This window comes from Salmo salar, chromosome ssa14 (genome assembly GCF_905237065.1).
Source record: "Salmo salar chromosome ssa14, Ssal_v3.1, whole genome shotgun sequence".
In the NCBI taxonomy this organism is placed as follows: Eukaryota; Metazoa; Chordata; class Actinopteri; order Salmoniformes; family Salmonidae; genus Salmo; species Salmo salar.
The window spans coordinates 33948049-33971688 of NC_059455.1; the positions used below are offsets into that span (position 1 = coordinate 33948049).

General features: G+C 41.4%; 2 protein-coding genes across 4 annotated transcripts; both read left to right on the forward strand.

The window, feature by feature from the left end:
- Positions 1-55: 55 nt before the first annotated feature.
- Positions 56-5839, forward strand: tdx (Peroxiredoxin). Of its 2 annotated transcripts, XM_014140667.2 has the most exons (7): positions 56-217; positions 1544-1660; positions 1900-2053; positions 2283-2405; positions 2678-2808; positions 5289-5370; positions 5698-5839. In XM_014140667.2, exons 2-7 carry the CDS (start codon positions 1555-1557, stop codon positions 5711-5713), a joined length of 612 nt encoding a protein of 203 aa, XP_013996142.1. In that variant the 5' UTR covers positions 56-217; positions 1544-1554; the 3' UTR covers positions 5714-5839.
- Positions 5840-7339: 1500 nt separating this feature from the next.
- On the forward strand, positions 7340-16029 carry zte38 (zebrafish testis-expressed 38). 2 transcript variants are annotated; one of them, XM_014140730.2, is made up of 12 exons: positions 7346-7692; positions 7940-8084; positions 8246-8309; positions 8437-8473; positions 8568-8588; positions 8716-8742; positions 8840-8907; positions 8987-9135; positions 14157-14401; positions 14578-14626; positions 14758-14798; positions 14931-16029. In XM_014140730.2, exons 1-12 carry the CDS (start codon positions 7642-7644, stop codon positions 14982-14984), a joined length of 951 nt encoding a protein of 316 aa, XP_013996205.1. In that variant the 5' UTR covers positions 7346-7641; the 3' UTR covers positions 14985-16029. The 2 variants fall into 2 exon arrangements, with proteins under 2 accessions (XP_045550200.1, XP_013996205.1); XM_045694244.1 differs by having other exon boundaries at positions 7340-7692; positions 14758-16029.
- Positions 16030-23640: the final 7611 nt, after the last annotated feature.

Sequence of the window (23640 nt, forward strand, 5' to 3'; positions counted from 1 at the left end):
AGTTTTTAACTGCAGGTTACTGGAATGAGGAAGGAAATGTGCAAAGTCATGGTGCCATGTGAGGTAGTCAAATACTCATAACAACTGGATGACTGCGCTGTGGCCATTGCCGGTGTTATAACATCGCGAGATTTGAGCTGCGGTATATATTTTCAAGCGATTCTTCTCATTCTTTGCACTCCTCCTCTCAAGCTGCCGCAGTGGGACCGAAGTAGAGGTTTGTGTATTGTACGCTTTGAATTTAACTTGAAAAGTAGGCAAAATAATTATTTCGGTTATTACGAAAAAAAGAAAGTCAAAACTTAGTTATACTATGACTGTTTAGTTACACTTTTATTGCCTTCTCGTTTTCTTTGTGTGCAATTTTATGGGTTTCAATTTATTGGACATTTCCATTGACGACAGAATAAATGCAGTTTAGCTTTTACAATAGTTTTTTGGGGGAGGATGTCAAGGCGGCCTACACCGTTTCTTCAATGGAATATTGGACAACAAAATAAGATGAGGAAAATCACTGTCGAGAAAAAAACTCAGATCATTGTGAAACAATCGTGTTTTGCTTTCACTTTTAGTTAGTTCAGGAATAAATATTTTTTATGAAATAAGTTAACGCAAACGACACTTTCATATAGGATTTAATGAATGTATACTACAATCAATGTCCTATTTAAAAAAAAAAAAGGACTGTCACAGGCCTACGCGGCAACATCGCGGTGCGTTTATTGGCTGAGTAAATTCCAAAGTGCGCCAGAGCGTCAGTTCACCTTGAACAGTGAACTCAAGTAATCGAATGCCCTGTTCGAGAACATTGTCTGCACTAGAGAAAGTTTGCCTATATGCACGTTGAGGAAATATGACTGCGTGCGTGATAAAGTGAAGTTTTGTCAGGCAAGAACAACCAGTTGAACTCTTTGATTGATGCGTAAAATAAAGACATAAATGCTAATTGAGGAAACACCTGTTGATTAGGTGTTGGAAATGAAAGAAGTGAATTCTTCATTTGAATCTATGTCCTCCTTGTATTGCTTTCAGTTCTGTACACATTATATTTATAGCTTCAACGTTGAAAATGCCTACAGATGTACGATCGTAATTTGAGCCAGTTTGCTACAGCAGCAAAAAATAATCTTGCATAATTATTATGTGGATTATAATTATAATGGACATTTTTATAGGGGTTGTTACAGAAAGTTATCCTGCATTAGGAGGATCAAGTTAAAATCGTACATATGTATAGAGAAAGAGGATGGAGAGAGCTTTCTAGTTCATCCTTCATGTCCAATTATTTTACAGAGTGTTTTTGTGTACTGCCATTTAGTAGTTAATGTTGCTATACTGTACATTTGATGCATACATATTTGTTATTTTGTTGTTTTATTAGGATCCCCATTAGCTATTGCAAAAGCTGCAGCTAATCTTCCTGGGGTCTACATAAAACATGACATAATAAAGAACAATAATAGACAAGAACAGCTCAAGGACAGAGCTACATACATTTAAAATAAACAGTAGGAAACAGGTAAAGTGATTTTTTTTTCTTCAGGCAAAGTGAAGATGGCTGCAGGTAAAGCACGCATCGGGCATCTGGCCCCTGGTTTCACGGCCAAAGCAGTGATGCCAGACGGCCAGTTCAAAGACATCAGCATGTCTGATTACAGAGGTTGGTAGGCATACTACAACGCTTCATACTATTCTGAACCTGAACTGTCTTTTTTTGGCTCTGTGTGCTAGGATTTGTGGCTGGTTTCACGATTTGACAGTTTATTATTACAGTAATGACCTATTAGTTACATTGAATGCACACTGAATATATTCATTGCTTCCAGGCTCCATTGGAATTCAATAAGTGTCTAATAGTGTGTCTATCTTGTGTTTGTGTCCTGTGCTGCCTGCCTGCAGGGAAGTATGTGGTGTTCTTCTTCTACCCGCTGGACTTCACCTTTGTGTGCCCCACTGAGATCATCGCCTTCAGTGACGCTGCCGAGGAGTTTAGGAAGATCGGTTGTGAGGTCATTGGTGCCTCTATCGATTCCCACTTCTGCCATCTTGCTTGGTACTTGAGGCTTTTTCACTTTGCAATTTTGTTTTGCCCTTTGAAAATGAAGCCCTAGGTGACACAGAATAAGTTACAGTGCAGCTAGTGCAGTTCTGTTCCCCCTGCTCACAAAAAGCCCTTTCCTACTATCCCTGTCCCGTCAGCATACCATGACTGGCAGGGATGCTTGGTTTCAGACAAAACAAAAATACAGTCTCTTACTCTCTTTGTGTGTGTGTTTTTAAAGGACCAACACACCTCGTAAGCAGGGCGGTCTGGGTGCCATGAAGATTCCTCTGGTAGCCGACACACTGCGTTCCATCTCCACGGACTACGGGGTGTTGAAGGAGGATGAGGGCATCGCCTACAGGTGGGTTCACAACAGATCAAGTTCAAGGGTCAAATTTCAGTGTCTCTGACCGACTGGGTCCAAACCCGGGTAATGTGCACAACACAAGACTGTGTTAATAGCCTGCTAAGCTAAAGCCTAGGCATTGGTTTTGGTAGCTAACACAAGTCATCAGGTTTCAGGCAAGGTTACATATCATGCAAGCATTGTTCACCGAACCACCTCCGTTACATATGTCTGATCCTGTAGGTTTAGAAAAAATCACTCCATTTATTCCCTGTTTGCTTTTTCAGGGGCCTCTTCATCATTGATGACAAGGGCGTCTTGAGGCAGATCACCATCAACGATCTGCCGGTGGGACGCTCCGTTGACGAGACCCTGCGTCTGGTGCAGGCCTTTCAGTTCACTGACAAACACGGAGAAGGTACATGACTACCCCTGCTGACTTTTTGTTTTCCAAAAACCATGCCACCTTATCCAGCATGGAATTAGCCCAACTTGTTGCAGTGCAATATTTCAGCCGGGTCTCATAGACTAGACGTAGACGTAACACAGTAAACAAAAATCTGAGACACCCAAATTAGTATGATATGTTATGTTTGGTATGGTTACATAAGACAGAAGGTTATTTAAGGCAAAATCGAAAGGAGGGTGATTGGTCGGGGAGGATGGGTGGGCATATAAATAGGGCCAGAACGATACCAGTATCGCAATACTCATTAGTATCGTGGTTAGGGTGACCACATGTTCCGGATTGTGCGGGACAGTCCCGCATTTCCAAACAATCGTGTCCTGCATTTTATCAACAAATTCAAACACCACTCATTAGGGAAAAAAAGGTTTATTTGTCCCGTATTTCAGTCAAACATTCCAACCGGTCTTGCAGTCACGTTGCGCTTATGAAAATATATACATTATATCATTAGGATTTGGTAGCCTACTGGTGATGTTAAACACTTCTCCAATCGTTTTTGAGATCTCATATTCTGCGCAAGACAAGACGATAGCCTTGCGACTTACAAAAAGCGTGCATCTGATGAAGTAAATAGCCGTATTAGATTGAAAGATAAGGTAATTTTGTCAAACCTGTGAGGCTCTCCATATTCATTAGTTGCTCATTCAACATATTTGCTACTACTAAACTCACCAACCAGAAATGTTTCCTTGGCTAAATATCCACAGATTTTCATAAAACAGCCACACATGTGGTTTCTCGTTTCTGCATCACCAAAATTTGTGCGAGGCAATAGACTAGGCTGGGTGCGCTTCAATTGCTTGTTCGATTCAGTGGACTGCAGGGTTGTACCGGAGCGCACCGGAGTTGCTCCACCACTTCTCACAATGGTGCTTGTTTAGTAAAGTTACATCAAAGCTGAATCAATGTCTTGGAAGATAACATAATGATTCATTTGTATTCTACATAACATAACCAAATATAATAGCATTGTATAACGTCATTGTTACACCAAAAACACCACCTAATTTCTTATGAGATGGTTAGATGAAGAGTCCCAAAAAATAGGCAGAATTTGCTTTGATTGGAACAAAATAAAGGAAGGCTAAATTGTTTGTTAATTAACACCATCTGCTGTAATTTGCTTACGAAACAGTAATTCAGTATGTGTGGGCATAGGCAGATTGGATGATGCATTTTCTGCATATTCTATAATGATATTCAATAGGCTAAATCTGTCGGTACAAACTGAGAAACGATGACGTCAGTTTTATTGCTCTCCGGGAACATAAAACATTTGCACTGCTCCATGCGTGGGATTTGTGTGTTTGTCTGGGGGTGGCGGCTGTCAAATGTTTTTTTGCATGTAGGCTACACTGTCCCGCAAAATTATCCTGTTGTCTCACATTTGGGTATTTTTAATGTGGTCACTCTAATCGTGGCAAAGAAACAAAACACAAAGCAGATTTAATTTCTTTAGGAAAACAGCCCTAATGTAGGAAACAAAATCATTATGTTGTCATCTAGAGTCACATTGATTTATTTTCCAAGCTATAGCACACAATATTTTACATCCAGCACGTTTTTAAAGGACCAGAGTTTGGTCTGCATTGTGTTTTCATTTTTGCCATGGAAAACATATCACGATACTGGTATCATCACAGCCCTATGTATAACACAAACATCTACTGTCCCAAAGGTTGCGTGATCGAATCTCATCATGGACAACTTTAGCATTTTAGCTAGTTAGCAACTTTGCAACTACTTACTACTTTTTTGGTACTTTGCAACTACTTGGCATGTTAGCTAACCCTTCCCCTAACCATAACCATTTAACCTAAGTAACTCTTAACCTTAACCCTGACCCCTGGCCTAGCTAACATTAGCCACCTAACTAACGTTAGCGTTAGCAACCTAACTAACGTTAGCCACAACAAATTGAAATTTGTAACAATTTATCCTGAGTGGCGCAGCGGTCTAAGGCACTGCATCTCAGTGCAAGAGGCATCACTAGTACCTGGCTGAAATCCAGGCTGTATCTCATCCGGGCTGTGATTGGGAGTCCCATAGGGCGTTGCACAATTGGCCCAGCATCGTCCGGGTTTGGCTGGAGTAGGCCGTCATTGTAAATAAGAATTTGTTCTTAATTGATTTTCCTTGTTAAATAAAGGTTCAATTTAAAAATAAAAAAGATATGTTACCTGAGTCCAGGTTGCATATTTTACTATGTACCATCAGCAGTCACATACACTATGTGAATAGCAATTAGGTCACTATTACCACTCTCCCTTTGGAGGTAACATCCCAGTTTTGTATGGACTGGGAATGATAGGCTGATAGTAGATATCATCAGAGGGTATAAAAGTTAGAAGCTCAGGTTCAAAGTGTGTTTTGCTTATCATACTGCACTGTTCTGAGACTCACACTTCTTCTCTGGTGTTTCCTCTCAGTCTGTCCTGCCGGCTGGAAACCAGGAAGTGACACCATCAAGCCCGATGTGCAGAAGAGCAAAGACTTCTTCTCCAAGCAGCAGTAAGACGACACATGTCTGAAGCCTGCTGTAGGACAGCTAGAATTACAGTACATTTCAAGAGAACAATGGTGAAGAGCAGTAGCCTACCTCTGTGTCTGGGAACTGTAGAACAACATCTTCAGCATCCCCTTATCAGTCATGTGTTTGGGTAGAGTGGAAATGTTTATGACCAATCTATGAAGATTATATTAAAGTATAGCTTGGAGATGTTTTATATTTTAGTCATTTAGCAGACACTCTTATCTTAGTGTCATTGATGTCGGCCTATTTTATTCTGCTGTATCATTTTTGTAACATCTGAGGTGGACATTTGTTTTTGCCTTTAGGCCACAGATGGGATAGTCTGTGAAATGAGGAACAGAAGCTTTACAGGAAAAAACTTGTGGCGAAAACTCAGTTAGCTTTTTGTCTCTTTATTTACAACTCAATGTCATTTCATCTTCTAAATAAAAACTTTTACAAAGCAAAGAACGCTAACGTTTTTTTCTTGCCATGCTTTTGTAATAATAATACACTAAACACGTTTTTTAATTACGTTTTGTATTACTTATTATGACGAAAATTAAATCTGGGTTAATTGAAAAATGTGCATAACAGTCGTAATAAGAATTTGAGACTGCGTCCAAGATGTCCGACCGTTGTTTTCAAGGTAATCTACTCATGTTCACATACTGTACGTATATTCATGGACCGTCCATATGTGGGTTGCTTCCGGTTTAATCATGTAGGATTTATTGCGGCCAGCACTAGCCAAATGAACGACTAAAATGAACAAGTCATTCAGAAAAATGAATCACGACTCTCGAGTCAGTTAAAAGAGTCGTTCAAAAAGAACGAATCGTTCGAGAACTGCACATCACAACAGGCGCGCGTGCCGTGCTGAGTGCAGTTAACGTGGCCTCAATTGTATGTTACTTTGTAACTATAACATTGATAAGATTCCTGCAAAATTATCTGCTTTTCATAGAGAAGTATTCTTAGCGTGGTCGTTCATATATATAAACACACTTTTTCCCCGCATAGGTATTTCATTTGGAACAATAAGGACATTTTGAATAGAAACAAGTCTTTAATTTTTAAGAACTGGTTCAATAATCATATCCTGCTGGTGAGTCAACTTTTTAATGCAGAAGGATTGTTACTCAATTGAGGATTTTTTAAAATCTCTTTACAATATCCCTGTAACACCTAGAGAGTTCGCCATAGTCTTTGATGCTATTTCATCTGAAACTCTCATGTTATTTAGAGGTGTAGCCAGACCTCACCTTCTTGACCTACCCTCGCTTAATCCAGTTGACTCTGCAATAGGGAAAATATGTTTATCCTTGCTCCCTCAGAAAAACAGATCTATACGTGCTTTATTTCAAAGGGATATTGTATCCATTCCTTATGTCACTAGTTACTGGAATTCATTGGTCACTAATATCTGTTGGAAAAAAGTATGGTTATTACAACACATACTTGCTTGTTAACAAGGTCAAAGAGTTCTCTTTCAGAATGATCTATAAGTATTACCCTGCGAATCATTACCTGAAGAAAATCAGAAAAGACATTGATTGTACATTGATTGTACTTTTTGTGTTGAGCACCAAGAAACAATTTCGCATTTATTTTGGCATTGTCTACATGTAAAACAATTATGAAAAGATATTCACAGTTTTATAATTGTTAATATTCTTTTGTTCTTTTGACTTTTGTTTTTTTTATGGGAGAATGTGCTGCTCGGTTTCCTTAACCAAAGATAAAGAAAAACAATTTTACCTCATGAATCTAATTGTGCTAATGGAAAATGTCATATTCATAAATGTAAATTCACAAATAAAAAACCACTTCCGTGTTTTCTATAAGGAATTCGAGCAGTACATTAAGACCATTCAACATTCTTCTAATAAGAAAGCTGTTAAAACAATCAATATGTGTGTTTCTTTTAATGTCTTTGTATAATCTGTAATTGGTTGTACTCCCTAGCATATGTTATCGTTGTCTATTTGTGTACTTGTATGTATACACACTATTCTACATTAGAAAAAAAAAAGAGTGCAGTTAACCTCGGTCTCGCGGTACTTTTTACCTCAGGTTGAACAAGGGTGTATCATCTAGTTACCTAGTGGTTTTGTCTATGACAAAAGTATATCACATGAACATTAGCTACCTATAAACCGCACACTTATTTTAACAATATATAAATCATTTTGAAATAATTGACAGAACTGTAAAGTTAGACCGCTAGCTACTGTAAGTTAGCTAACGACAAACCAACGACGTTCACGATGGCAGCTGGAAAGATGTGTAGTAGGCCTAAAAAACAGGAGACAGCAGAGGTATGACAACGAAACACTCGATTAATATGAGCTTGTGTAAATGTATATCGAAATTAATATACGTTTCACTTGGTGGAACGGAGAAAACGCACTTTCAATCTCTGCAATAACATTAGCTGGCATAGTTAGCTAGTTTACGGCAGTTCTGTCATCAGTCAGTCATCTGGCGTACTCAAGTGGTCTTGCATGAGAACTGCACTGTCATTGAACATCCACCAGATTCGGAAATGATTTTCCCCCTCTGTAGTGGACCAGCTTATTTCAAAACGAACTGAAAACTGAAGAAAAGTCCCTGGTCTTTGTGAAGCGAATGATGGCTCTCGCCGTTTCTTCCATCACATATCTCAGAGGAATATTCCCTGAGGATGCCTACAGATCTCGATATCTAGAAGGTGATGTGAGGGCAGTTAAGGTTATTTTCCAAAGACATGTTGTTTAAAAATGTTGTAAACAAGCACATGCATAACGTTAATTGTGTCACCACACAACCAAAAATATTATGTGGTCTTTATCATAGTGTCTTTTTCAGCAACTGTTTTTATGTATCCACCAGATTTATGCATCAAAGTTTTACGAGAAGACTGCACAACACCTGGTGTCTGCAAAATTGTAAAGTGGTAAGTAAACTATTTTGCAAGACAGACATAATTCAAGTTCATACAAAACAGCTGCTTCCCACATCAGACAACACTCAAATTACATTTGATGATGGTCATATTCTGACATTAAATTATTATTTTGAAGGCTGATGGGGTGCTTCGACGCATTAGAGAGAGGATATGTAAGTACAGGACCTTATGGTTCTTTTGAATGTGTTTCATCATTTTGTTTTGTTTTAACAGACAACTTGTGGCTATTTTCTTATCTTTTTACAGCTTCAAGTCGTGTTCATTGGGGTAGGTGAATCTAAGCAACAATGTGTCTTTTCTAAATACATATTTTGTCCTCAACTGTTGTATTTAAAAATGGTCTCATTATTTCAATGAAATGGAAGCTTTACAATTTGTATAATATGATATGCAGGTCTGCACCAATCCAGATAATCCCAACGTAAGTTCTCACTCCATAAAACCCTTCACACACAAACCTAAGTTCCCTGAAGTTCCATTGCTTCTAAAATGTTAATGGTTGCTTCTCCCTCCATTAGTGCATCATCGAGTCATACCAGTTCAAGTTCACATACACAGACAAAGGACCACAGATGGACATTCTGAGGTGAATTTGTGGCTTCAATCTTCTCATTTAAGCTTTGATTCAGCCTAAGATAAATATCTGATGTCCTTTGAATCCCCAGAAACCAGAATGTGGAGATGCAGATCACGATGGAGGATACCAAGAAGGCCTCTGTCCTCTTGATCAGGAAGCTGTTTCTTCTCATGCAGAACTTGGACATGCTCCCCAATGATGTCTACCTCACCATGAAGCTATACTACTTTGACGACAGTAAGGCAAATCCCTTTATTTTTGTTGACAGTAAGGGTTACTACTGTATATGTCTACGGCTGTTATGGTGACCATATTACTGCCACACCGGCAGTCAGGAGTCATGATTGCAGTCAAATTCCATGTGACAGTGAGTCACAGTAACTAGGTTTCTCCAAAACTGCGCTCTGATGGTCATTAGTAGCCTACCAAACTTGCTAACGGCCAGTTGTTAATATCCAGTAGTCAGCATTCTAGTGTCCCACTAATCACTCTGACATCAATGCAAATGCATTCGAAAATCAAAACAAACACTTCATCAAATCAAATTTTATTGGTCACATACACATATTTAACAGATGTTCTTGTGGGTGTAGCGAAATGCTTGTCTGCGGGTGTAGTGAAATGCTTGTAATGTAGCGAAATGCTTCTCATGAGAGCCCTGGCATTCAGAGTTTGAGCGGAAAAGGATCACCTGTTGTGCAGTGAGCGCCAGCGCCTCATAGCTGGTTGATGCATGGAATAAAATAAATGTTCCTGTTGCGCAACATTTGTATAGGCTATGCAATTGCGTGAGAAAACAGAGTTTTGATGGCCTCTATTATTAAAAAGAGGAAGATCTCATGAGCTTTCTATAGGCTTGGCCTACTGTATGTATTTCCCAACTTTCCTAATATTAAGCACATTGCATCGCTTTACAATCAAAGTAGCCTACCTGGCTGGCCTGAAAATTAACCACTGGAAAAGCGTCCTCCCATTTGCTTTTCAAATGGATACAGATGACATGTATTTTTTTTTTTTACCTTGCCCCTGTTCCAACATGTGCATGATAATGACCCATTCTAAATCAAAACTAATTTTACACATATTATTTAGTATATGTAAAGACAAGATTAAATTGAAAATAGTCTGAATGGTAAGAATATTATCACTTGTGAATGATGCACAGCGCATGCATTTTTCTTGTGGCTTTTTCAAATCATAGTTGTATGCATCCTGTAGCCTAGCCCATAGGCTTATACAGTGCCTTCGGAAAGTATTCAGACCCCTTGACTTTTTCTACATTTTGTTTACGTTACAGCCTTATTCTTAAATTGATTCAACTTTTTTTTTTACATTTTTGCTAATTTATAATTGAAATATCACATAAGTATTCAGACCCTTTACCCAGTGCTTTGTTGAAGCACCTTTGGCAGTGATTACAGTCTCAAGTCTTCTTGGGTATGACACTACAAGCTTGGCACACCTGCATTTGGGGAGTTTCTCCCAATCTTCTCTGCAGATCCTCTCAAGCTCTGTCAGGTTAGATGGGGAGTGTTGCTGCACAGCTCATTTCAGGTCTCTCCAGAGATGTTCGATCAGGTTCAAGTCCGGGCTCTGGCTGGGCCACTCAAGGACATTCAGAGACTTGTCCCGAAGCCACTCCTGCGTTGTCTTGGCTGTGTGCTTAGGGTCGTTGTCCTGTTGGAAGGTGAGCTGGAGCAGGTTTTCATCAAGGATCTCTCTGTACTTGGCTCCGTTCATCTTTGCGTCAATCTTGACTAGTCTCCCAGTCCCTGCTGCTGAAAAACATCCCCACAGCATGATGCTGCCACCATCATGCTTCACCGTAGGGATGGTGCCAGCTTTTTTCCAGACGTGACGCTTGGCATTCAGTCCAGAGTTCAATCTTGGTTTCATTAGACCACAGCATCTTATTTCTCATGGTCTGAGAGTCTTTAGGTGCCTTTTACTGAGGAGTGGCTTCCGTCTGGCCACTCTAACATAAAGGCCTGATTGGTGGAGTGCTGCAAGAGATAGTTTTCCTTCTGGAAGGTTCTCCCATCTCCACAGAGGAACTCTAGAGCTCTGTCTGAGAGACCATCAGGTTTTTGGTCACCTCCCTGACCAAGGCCCTTCTATCCCTATTGCTCAATTTGGCCAGGCAGGCCAGCTCTAGGAAGAGTCTTGGTGGTTCCAAACTTCTTCCATTTAAGAATGATGGAGGCCACTGTGTTCTCGGGAACCTTCAATGCTGTAGACATTTTTTGGTACCCTTCCCCAGATCTATACCTCGACACAATCTGTCTCGGAGCTCTACGGACAATTCCTTCAACCCAATGGCTTGTTTTTTGCTTTGACATGCACTGTCAACTGTGGGACCTTATATAGACAGGTGTGTGCCTTTCCAAATCATGTCCAATTGAATTTACCACAGGTGGACTCCAATCAAGTTGTAGAAACATCTCAAGGATGGTCAATAGAAACAGGATGCACCTGAGCTCAATTTCTAAAACCTGTTTTCGCTTTGTCATTATGGGGTATTGTGTGTAGATTGCTGTGGGAAAGGCTGTAATTTAAAAATAAGGCTGTAATTTAACAAAATGTGGAAAAAGTCAAGGGGTCTGAATACTTTCCCGAATGCACTGTATGTTTTGATAAGGTTTGTATCACAACTGAAGTGGCCAAATAACTCCAGACATAGCTTATATAGGCCCAAGACCCCTGAAACATGATTGGAGAGCCAGCCCATAGACTACAGAGCCTCTATTTAACCTTTATTTAACTAGGCAAGTCAGTTAAGAACAAATTCTTATTTTCAATGATGGACTACCCCGGCTAAACCCGGACAACGCTGGACCAATTGTGCGCCGCCCTATGGGACTCCCAATCACGTCCGGATGTGATACAGCCCGAAATCGAACCAGGGACTTTAGTGACATCTCATGCTCTGAGATGCAGTGCCTTAGACCGCTGCGCAACTCGGAAGCCCTAGTGAAACGTGTTGTTATAAGCCCACTATTTATTAAAAGTGGATCCAAGCTTTCTCATGCTGCTATATTTATTGCTCATTTCTGAAAAATTAAGCACATTAATCTGCTTTAAAAACGGTGTAGCCTACCAGGAACATTAAAAAAGTAACTGCACATAACCTCCATTCGCTATTTGAGTGCAGGCTATGGATGATATATTTATTTTTTGTGGGCCATTCTAAATAAAAAATTATATATATTAGTAGGCTATATGTAAAGACCAGATTCAATTGAGAATACTGTGTGCAGCCTGTGCTGCAAGCAGTGCTTGTCAAATTGTGAATGAGAGACTGATGAAGTGTGTGCAGCCTGCGCAAGAAACAGAGCAGAACTCTTCCCTTTTATGCAACTTTTTTCAAATAATAATTTGTCGCATCATGCAGCCTTACATGCTGACCAAACCACTTGCTCGCGCGCATGTTGATTTTGTCCACCCACACCAGACGTAATCAGGACACAGGTTGAAATATAAAAACAAACTCTGAATCTCTATTAATTTGGGGATAGGTCGAAAAGCATTAAACATTTATGGCAATTTAGCTAGCTAGCAGTTTCTAACTAATTTGTCCTGGGATATAAACATTGGGTTGTTATTTTACCTGTAATGCACAAGGTCCTCTACTCCAACAATTAATCCACAGATAAAAGGTTAAACAGAGTTTGTTTCTAGTAATCTCTCCTCCTTCAGGATTCTTATTCTTCTTTGGACTTTATATGGCAGTTGGCAACCAACTTTAAGGTGCATTACCACCTCCAACTGGACTGGAGTGTGGACCTCAGTTCATCTTTCAATCACCCACGTGGGAATATGCTCCTTAAAACCAATGAGGAGATGGGAGAGGCGGGACTTGCAGTGCGTCACACATCACAAATAGAACCAAGTTCTATTTTAGCGCCTGGCTAAGGAGAAGCTCGTTGACATACGCGAGCAGTCTGGGTGCAATGATTGAATAACATTTATGTGTACATTTATTTTGCAATGCGTGCACGACGCAAGCGGTGTGGTCAGCATGTTACAATGTATTAGAAATGAAAACATATAGCTTAAGGTTTGTATCATAACTAAAGTTGCATAAATAACTTTTAAGCATATATGAGGACCTGTTTCTTTAACTGTTCAACACAGAATGGCCGCATGTGCGCACTCAAATTGTTTGGGGAAAAATATCCTTTCCATTTTTAAATACATTTTTTTACACCTTTTTCGTGGTGTCCAATTGGTAGTAGTTACAGTCGTCTCATCGTTGCAACTCCCGTACGGACTCGGGAGAGGCAAAGGTCGAGAGCCATGCGTCCTCCGAAACACAACCCAACCTAGCCGCACTGCTTCTTGACACAATGCACATCCAACCCGGAAGCCAGCCGCACCAATGTGTCGGAGGAAACACCATACACCTAGGCAACCTGGTCAGCGTGCACTGCACCCGGCCCGCCACAGGAGTTGCTAGTGCGCGATGAAACAAGGATATCCCTGTCAGCCAAACCCTCCCTAACCCGGGCGACGCTGGGCCAATTGTGCGTCGCCCAATGGACTTCCCGGCCGCAGCCAGCAGGTTCGAGCCTGGGCTCAAACCCAGAATCTCTGGTGGCACAGCTAGCACTGCGATGCAGTGACTTCGACCACTGCGCCACCCGGGAGGCCCATATTTTCCATTTTAATCAGCTATGTTCAATTGTATTGTTAGTACTATAAAATAATGCCTGCTAAATGAACTAGTGTAGCCCACAGCCAGATGGCATAGCCAGATCAGGGCCTGACATAACTCAGAATATGCTCTTCTGATTTTCTTCATATCATGTTTCTTTAGACCTATCTAAAATAATGGATTTATTGTGATGCTGTAGGCTATATTATATGGATTTATTAGACGTTTTAAAATGTAGACGTTCCAAAGGTCCACATCAGTGGCTTGTAGGCTATGAGTGGAAGCCAGAGCTGCTTAACGAGCCGGGCAGTTATTTGAATGACAATCACCGGCTGACAAAATTTCATGATCTCCACAGCCCTTTAATATGTCTGTATTGGAACCTCAAAACAGAAAGTAATTATTGGGTCACGTCTTTCGAAATTGACGAAAGCAAATGCTTCTCATTTAATTCATTGTAGTTTTAGTCAAATACGATGTCTCTTGGTTGTATTACATTATGCAGTTGTTTAATAGGACTTAGAAAGCTCACAAAGCATCATGTTCAGTGAGTCAGTCAATCAATCATTAATTATTCCGTTATTTTTCCTTCCTCTCTACCCAGTCACCCCTGCTGACTATGAGCCTCCAGGTTTCAAGGAGGGGGTAAATGACAACCTGTGGTTCGAGGGCATGGCGGTGCACTTCAGAGTGGGTGAGGTGCACACCCCTTTCCACGCCCTGAAGGTGAGGGTGGCGGCGGAGCAGGGCCGTGTGGAGAAGCTGCAAGAGGGGAACTACCTGAAGGAGAGTCAGGTCTCCACGGCTACGCAGAGCACTCTGCCAGGGCTGGCGCTAACCGGTGCACAGGTGGGCTGTCCTTAACTAAAGCACAAATAAAATGGCTAACTTAAACACGTTTGATCTGAAGACAAGAGTCTTCTCTCCACACACTTAGATCAATGCAAATAATGAAATGTGCCAACTGCCAAGGTTTCAGTCACAGTAGATTGCTGATATTTATTGTCTTGTTTGATTATTCACAGGATCCTGACAATGAGAGATACAAGGAAGATGACTTTCCCTCTGAAGATGGTAATAAGGAATGATAATCACATCAATCTCTTTTACTTTCTCCGTATGAAACCTGGATGTGTTTTATGGTATAAATAACAATAAATGAACTAATTTAACATATCGATAATAGCTTTTTTTTCCTCTCTAAGAGTCTGCACAGTTCAAGAACCCCAAGAAACCTGTGGCAAAGGTAAGTGAGTTTGTGAGCTGTTGGTTGGTTGTGGTCAACAATGGTTTCCGTGTTGTTTTTGGAGGAAGAGAAGATAGAGCTGCATGGGTGAACAACAGCATAATGGTGTAAAAATGATATTCTTTCAAACAGAGTAAAGGTGCTGCCAATAAACTGGCAAAGAAAAAAGGAAGAAAAGAGCAATAAAAATGTTTTGATGAAGACAGCAGTGAAGGCCCTGCTTCTTCAGCTTCCTGTCAGACACAGTAAACATGAATGTGGATCGAGGATGTAACTTCCTCATTAGATTACAAGGATTTTACTCACCAAGCATATTTACATGAATGTTTAATTTCTATGCCCGTTTGAACATTTTCTAGACAGACTATTAAAACCCAAGTAGTAAAGCCAGCCTTAAGGTATTTTTTTTGCAGTTCATTGCCTATACAACACATAATATATAGCTACAATATCTTAGACATTTATAATATATTTTCCCATTCATAGGAAAATCAATTCCATTTGTTTTATTATAGCTGTATATTTTTTATACTTTGTTCTTTAACTTTTCTTTTTTATGAAATTAATTCAAAACCAATGACATGCTGGTTCCATATGTGATGCCTGAAATATAAAATATTGTAAGTATGATATTTATGGAATTAAAGCTTTACTTCAAAACCCATTTATAAACTTGTCATGCATATTAATGAAGAAATGAAAAAGGGTGAAATGAAAAGACACGCACACAACTTTGAAATGGTAAACATTGATTTGGTGATACGTACAAGTAAAAATACAATTGTACAAAGAAATGGGGCAGCAGGTAGCCTAGCAGTTAAGAGGTTGGGACAGTAACCGAAAGGTTGCTGGGTCGAATCCCTGAGCTGACTAGATAAAAAAAAATCTGTTGATGTGCACTTGAGCAAGGCACTTAACCCTAATTGCTCCTGTAAGACGCTCTGGATAAGAGCGTCTGTAAGTCACCAAAAAGTTACAGAAATGGCAAACGTCTGACAGGTGACGGCACCACAGTTGCCCTGTTGTAACCTACATCCAATGGCAAATAGTGACAAAATGGGACAAAAAGTGCAACACATGCTGCATAATGTCAAGTACTTTTTTTATGTAAGGCATCCATAGTTATGGGAATCAATTGAATAAATATTTTGTTACAAAATATCAAGGCACGGCTTTCGATTTATCCATTTGGCTCAGAACGGAGATCTTATCACAGTTTTTTTTAATAGAGTTTAGCTTAGTTAGTTATTCTCCATCAGAGATGGATGGCAATATTACTGTATATCCTTCATTCAACTACCTACATACCAGAGACCTTTTTCTGAGACAGAAAAAGCACTCTGAGACATTTTTCTGTCTCAGGACACTGGCATTTCATCCCCCAGAACATCTCTGAGTTGCATGACTCCATTGGTCTGGGTTGACGTTTAAAAGAGACTGTCAACGTCCCCCATCTCCACAAACACAGTCTTCATTTGTGTGTAGTGCTCTACAGTCACCTGACCGTTCTCTCTCCCGATGCCTGTGGAGAGACAACGGCAAATGTTGATTCTTCTTGACACATGACATTACTATTGTTGACAGTAGTCTACCAAACACAAAATACTGTGGAAAATTTTTATGAAAAAGGTATTCAAACAAACCAACGTGATTACTACACTACAAATAACCCCTACATGTTTAAAGTCTGATACTCTCAGAGGAAAAGAACAGGTATCTGGTGTGAATACAGTAGGACTGTACCTGACATCTTGAAACCTCCGAAGGGCACCTCCACAGGGGTGATGTTATAGTTGTTGATGAAGCAGGATCCAGCCTTCAGGTGTTCCACTACACGGTGTGCTCGCTTGACGTCACTACAGGCCAGACACATGGCAAGAAACAGGTCAAACACTGAAGTGGGATTAAATGTGTACCTCAAGCTGAAGGGTGGTGCTCATGGTATAATGTAGTAAAACGTTTTGAAACTCAAAAAGGAACACTGACTGTTCTTATTGGACAACTCCAGGAAGTACCGTCCTGTTTCACTCAGTTTCAAAAACGTTCTCGCTACAGAACACAACCCTGATAACTGTGCTATATGACATCATCACCTGGTGAAGACCCCCGCAGCAAGGCCCAGGGCGGAGTCGTTGGCCCTCAGCAAAGCTTCCTCCTCTGTTTCAAAGGACAACACAGACATCACAGGCCCAAAGATCTCCTCCTTCACACACGTCATGTCGTCCGTGCAGTTGCCTATGGCCAAGAGATGTAGGGACAAGAGGGAGAGAAAGAAAGAGGTAGATAAATTGTAAACCAGTACAATGAGTATTGGCTAAAGAGACTATAAATACTCCCCTATGTATGTATTTGGACAGTGATGCTAAAATTTGAAATTTGTCTATACTCCAGCATTTGGATTTCATATATGTTGCATATGAGGTGACAGTACAGAATGTCACCTTTTATTTGAGGGTATTTTCATACATATCTGATTTAGAAATGAAAGTACTTTATAGATCCCGTTTGAAGATTTGACAAATTTCACTTAGTGTATTAAAGTAGTCAAAAGTTTAGTATTTGGTACCATATTTCTTGCACACAATGACTACATCAAGCTTGTGACTAGAGGTCTTCAAGGATCCACCTGTACCCCAATACCGGAAACGGGCCCACGTGGCTCCGAATCCAGAATGTCGTCACGGGTATGGGTTGACTCTGACATGATGATTGTCACGGGTCTCAGCTATGTGCAATTTTAAATAACTTGTCCGGAAGGACCCGTACAGATCTGAATGTGACTGCTGCAGTAGAGAGATAAATTCTATAATTTATGCTGCTGATCTTGCTTTTCACGAGAGTGGAGCCTGAAGCGTGTAGCTTGTTGTTGACAAACCATAAGTCAACAAAGCGCCAATAGGCTTCAGTCATAGAGCCTCCGAGTTATCTAATCAATGGAAGGTGGAATTAAAATGACAGAATTAAAAGTTAAAGGAGGATAGGCTTAAATGACCAAGAGCCAACAGGTAGGCTGCTACTTAATATTATGAATGGAGTTGTTATTTGTAACTGTAGGATGAGAAAGAGCATGCACTGCTGCCTCATTTAGCCTAACTAGCTTCTCCCGTTTTTTAAATTTAAATTATATTTTTTATTTCACCTTTATTTAACCAGGTAGGCCAGATGAGAACAAGTTCTCATTTACAACTGCGACCTGGCCAAGATAAAGCAAAGCAGTGTGACAAAAACAACACAGAGTTACACATGGGATAAACAAACGTACAGTCAATAACACAATAGAAAAATCTATACACAGTGTGTGCAAATGAGGTAGGATAAGGGAGGTATGGTAATAAATAGGCCGTAGTGGCGAAATAATTACAATTTAGCATTAACACTGGAGTGACAGATGTGCAGATGGGATGGGATGGGATGCAAAAGAGCAAAAATAAATAACATGGGGGATGAGGTAGTTGGCTGGGCTATTTACAGATGGGCTGTGTACAGTCGTGGCCAAACGTTTTGAGAATGAGACAAATATTAATTTCCACAAAGTTTGCTGCTTCAGTGTCTTTATATATTTTTGTCAGATGTTACTATGGAATACTGAAGTATAATTACAAGCATTTCATAAGTGTCAAAGGCTTTTATTGACAATTACATGAAGTTGATGCAAAGAGTCAATATTTGCAGTGTTGACCCTTCTTTTTCAAGACCTCTCCAATCTGCCCTGGCATGCTGTTAATTAACTTCTGGGCCACATCTTGACTGATGGCAGCCCATTATTGCATAATCAATGCTTGGAGTTTGTCAGAATTTGTGGGTTTTTGTTTGTCCACCCGCCTCTTGAGGATTGACCACAAGTTCTCAATGGGATTAAGGTCTGGTGAGTTTCCTGGCTATGGACCCAAAATATCCATGTTTTGTTCCCCGAGCCACTTAGTTATCACTTTTGCCTTATGGCAAGGTGCGCCATCATGCTGGAAAAGGAATTGTTCGTCACCAAACTGTTCCGGGATGGTTGGGAGAAGTTGCTCTCGGAGGATGTGTTGGTACCATTCCTTATTCATGGCTGTGTTCTTAGGCAAAATTGTGAGTGAGCCCCACTCCCTTGGCTGAGAAGCAACCCCACACATGAATGGTCTCGTGATGCTTTACTGTTGGCATGACACAGGACTGATGGTAGCGCTCACCTTGTCTTCTCCGGACAAGCTTTTTTCCGGATGCCCCAAAGAATCGGAAAGAGGATTCATCAGAGAAAATGACTTTACCCCAGTCCTCAGCAGTCCAATCCCTGTACCTTTTGCAGAATATCAGTCTGTCCCTGATGTTTTTATTTCTTTCATCACATTCTCAGTGGATCAGAAGTTTACATACACTCAATTAGTATTTGGTAGCATTGCCTTTAAATTGTTTAACTTGGGTCAAACGTTTTGGGTAGCCTTCCACAAGCTTCCCACAATAAGTTGGGTGGATTTTGGCCCATTCCTCCTGACAGAGCTGGTGTAACTGAGTCAGGTTTGTAGGCCTCCTTGCTCGCACACACTTTTTCAGTTCTACCCACAAATTTTCAATAGGATTGAGGTCAGGGCTTTGTGATGGCAACTCCAATACCTTGACTTGTTGTCCTTAAGCCATTTTGCCACAACTTTGGAAGTATGCATGGGGTCATTGTCCATTTGGAAGACCAATTTGCGACCAAGCTTTAACTTCCTGACTGAGGTCTTGAGATGTTGCTTCAATATATCCACATAATTTCCCTGCCTCATGATGCCATCTATTTTGTGAAGTGCACCTGTCCCTCCTGCAGCAAAGCACCCCCACAACATGATGCTGCCACCCCCGTGCTTCACGGTTGGGATGGTGTACTTCGGCTTGCAAGCCTCCCCCTTTTTCTTCCAAACATAACGATGGTCATTATGACAAAACAGTTCTATTTTTGTCTCATCAGACCAGAGGACATTTCTCCAAAAAGAACGATCTTTGTTCCCATGTGCAGTTGCAAACCGTAGTCTAGCTTTTTTATGGCGGTTTTGGAACAGTAGCTTCTTCCTTGCTGAGCGGCCTTTCAGGTTATGTCGATATAGGACTTGTTTTACTGTGGATATAGATGCTTTTCTACCTGTTTCCTACAGCATCTTCACAAGGCCTTTGCTGTTGTTCTGGGATTGATTTGCACTTTTCGCAACAAAGTACGTTCATCTCTAGGAGACAGAATGCATCTCCTTCTTGAGTGGTATGACGGCTGCGTGGTTCCATGGTGTTTATACTTGCGTACTATTGTTTGTACGGATGAACGTGGTACCTTCAGGCGTTTGGAAATTGCTCCCAAGGATGAACCAGACTTGTGGAGGTCTACAATTTTATTCTGAGGTCTTGGCTGATTTCTTTTGATTTTCCCATGATGTCAAGCAAAGAGGCACTGAGTTTGAAGGTCGGCCTTGAAATACATCCACAGGTACTCCTCCAATTGACTCAACTGATGTCAATTAGCCTATCAGAAGCTTCTAAAGCCATGATATAATTTTCTGGCATTTTCCAAGCTGTTTAAAGACACAGTCAACTTAGTGTATGTAAACTTCTGACCCACTGGAATTGTGATACAGTGAATTATAAGTGAAATAATCTGTCTGTAAAGAATTGTTGGAAAAATTACTTGTGTCATGCACAAAGTAGATGTCCTAACCGACTTGCCAAAACTATAGTTTGTTAACAAGAAATTTGTGGAGTGGTTGAAAAACGAGTTTTAATGACTCCAACCTAAGTGTATGTAAACTTCCGACTTCAACTGTAGATGACCTGGAGCCAGTGGGTTTGGCGACGAATATGAAGCGAGGGCCAGCCAACGAGAGCATACAGGTCACAGTGGTGGGTAGTATATGGGGTTTTGGTGACAAAACAGATGTCACTGTGATACTCTACTCAGCAAATCGGATGTAGTCTGTTGGAGGCTGTTTTGTAAATGACATCGCCGAAGTCAAGGATCGGTAGGATAATCAGTTTTACGAGGGTATGTTTAGCAGCATAGGTAAAGGAGGCCGATTCTAGATTACATTTTGGTTTGGAGATGCTTAATGTGAGTCTGGAAGGAGAGTTTACAGTCTAATCAGTCACCTAGGTATTTGTAGTTGTCCACATATTCTAAGTCAGAACAGTCCAGAGTAGTGATGCTAGTCGAGCGGGCGGGTGCGGGTTGAAGGGCATGCATTTAGTTTTACTTGCATTTAAGAGCAGTTGGAGGCCATGGAAGGAGAGTTGTATGGCATTGAAGCTCGTCTGGAGGTTAGTTAACACAGTGTCCAAAGAGGGGCCAGAAGTATACAGAATGGTGTCGTCTGCGTAGAGGTGGATCAGAGAATCACCAGCAGCAAGAGCGACATCATTGATATATACAGAGAAAAGAGTCGGCCCGAGAATTGAACCCTGTGACACCCCCATAGAGACTGCCAGAGGTCCGGACAACAGGCCCTCCAATTTGACACACTGAACTCTATCTGAGAAGGAGTTGGTGAACCAGGCAAGGCAGTCATTTGAGAAACCAAGGCTGTTGAGTCTGGCGATAAGAATGCGGAGAGTGACAGAGTCGAAAGCCTTGGCCAGGTCAATGAAGACGGCTGCACAGTACTGTCTTTTATTGATGGCGGTTATGATATCGTTTAGGACCTTGAGTGTGGCTGAGGTGCACCCATGACCAGCTCAAAAACCAGATTGCATAGCGGAGAAGGTACGGTGGGATTCGAAATGGTCGGTGATCTGTTTGTTAACTTGGCTTTCGAAGACTTTAGAAAGGCAGGGCAGGATAGATATAGGTCTGTAGCAGTTTGGGTCTATAGTGTCTCCCCCTTTGAAGAGGGGGATGACCGCGGCAGCTTTACAATCTTTAGGGATCTCAGACGATACGAAAGAGAGGTTGAACAGGCTAGTAATAGGGGTTGCAACAATTGAGGCGGATAATTTTAGAAAGAGAGAGGGTCCAGATTGTCTAGCCCGGCTGATTTGTAGGGATCCAAATTTTGCAGCTCTTTCAGAACATCAGCTATCTGTATTTGGGTGAAGCTGAAGCGTGGGGGGGGGGCTTGGGCAAGTTGCTGTGGGGAGTACAGAGCCATTGGCCAGCCATAGAAAAATGCTTATTGAAATTCTCAATTATCGTAGATTTATCGGTGGTAACAGTGTTTCCTAGCCTCAGTGCAGTGGGCAGCTGGGAGGTGCTCTTATTCTCCATGGACTTTACAGTGTCCCAAAATGTTTTGGAGTTTGTGCTACAGGATGCAAATTTCTGTTTGAAAAAGCTAGCCTTTGCTTTCCTAACTGACTGTGTATATTGGTTCCTAACTTCACTGAAAAGATGCATATTGCGGGGGCTATTCGATGCTAATGCAGTATGCCACAGGACGTTTTTGTGCTGGTTAAGGGCAGTCAGGTCTGGAGTGAACCAAGAGCTATATCTGTTCTTAGTTTTTTTGAATGGGGCATGCTTATTTAAGATGGTGAGGAAAGCACTTTTAAAGAATTACCAGGCATCCTTTACTGACGGGATGAGGTCAATATCCTTCCAGGATACCCGGGCCAGGTCGATTAGAAAGGCCTGCTCACTGAAGTGTTTTTTGGAGCGTTTGACAGTGATGAGGGGTAGTCGTTTGACCGCGGACCCATTACGGACACAGGCAATGAGGCAGTGATCGCTGAGATCCTAGTTGAAGACAGCAGAGGTGTATTTAAATGGCAGGTGGTCAGGATGATATCTATGAGGGTGCCTGTGTTTACGGAGAGATGTTTCGTGTCTGGAGGCACCAGTTAAGCCAGATGAGGTCTCCGCATGTGTGTGGGGTGGGACAAAAGACCTATCTAAGGCATGTTGAGCGGGACTGAGGGCTCTACAGTGAAATAAAACAATAAGAACTAGCCGAGACAGCAGTAGACAAGGCATATTGACAATAGAGAGAGGCATCACAGGTGTTGATCGGGAGAGCTAAGACGACAATGAGTAAATGGCGATGAATGGGCAGAGCGGGTCAGTTAGGTACATACAGGACCTGAGTTCGAGGCTGGGACCGACAGATAAACAAAATGAGGTACCGTGTTATTGAAACAGTCCAGGGGGCATCAGCTGTGTAGCCGAGTGATCATAGGGTCCAATGAACAGCAATAGGTGAGTCAGGGGGCCATTTGGTAGTCACTACTATGCTAAGCGAGCGGGGGACACAGCGTTCAGAAGGCTAGCGGGCCGGGGCTAGCAGATGGTTCTTCGGGGACATCGTAACGGAATAGCCTGTTGAGACCACATCGGGCGATTACGTCGGCAGACCAGTCGTGATGGATCGGCGGGGCTCCGTGTCGACAATAAAGGGTCCAGGCCAATTGGCAAAAGAGGTATTGTAGCCTTAGAATTAGCTGGTATATGGGCCTAGCTCAAGGCTAACTGGTGCTTGCTTCGGGACAGAGGTGTTAGCTAACAGTAGCTACTCGTTTGCAGCTAGCTAGCTGCGATGATCTGGTGTAATGATCCAGAGCTGCAGGAATCCAGTGATGTGGTAGAGAGAAGCAGTCCGATATGCTCTGGGTTGATATCGCACTGTGCAGGCTGGTAGGTATTGTCCGGGCTAAGTCTGGCTGGTATCCGAGCTAAAGGTGAAGACTGCTAGCCGTGGCTAACAAAGACTAGTAGCTAGTTAGCTGGCTAGCTCCTGATGGAAGTTCCGGTTATAAGGAATAAAAATATCAGATCCATACCATATTGTGCGAGGCGGGTTGCAGGAAAGTATGATTTAGTTCGTAGATAGAAAGTGAGATTAAAATATACATGAAAAGAACTGGCTATTTACACGGGATAAGACAAAGACAAACAAGTCCGACTGCTACG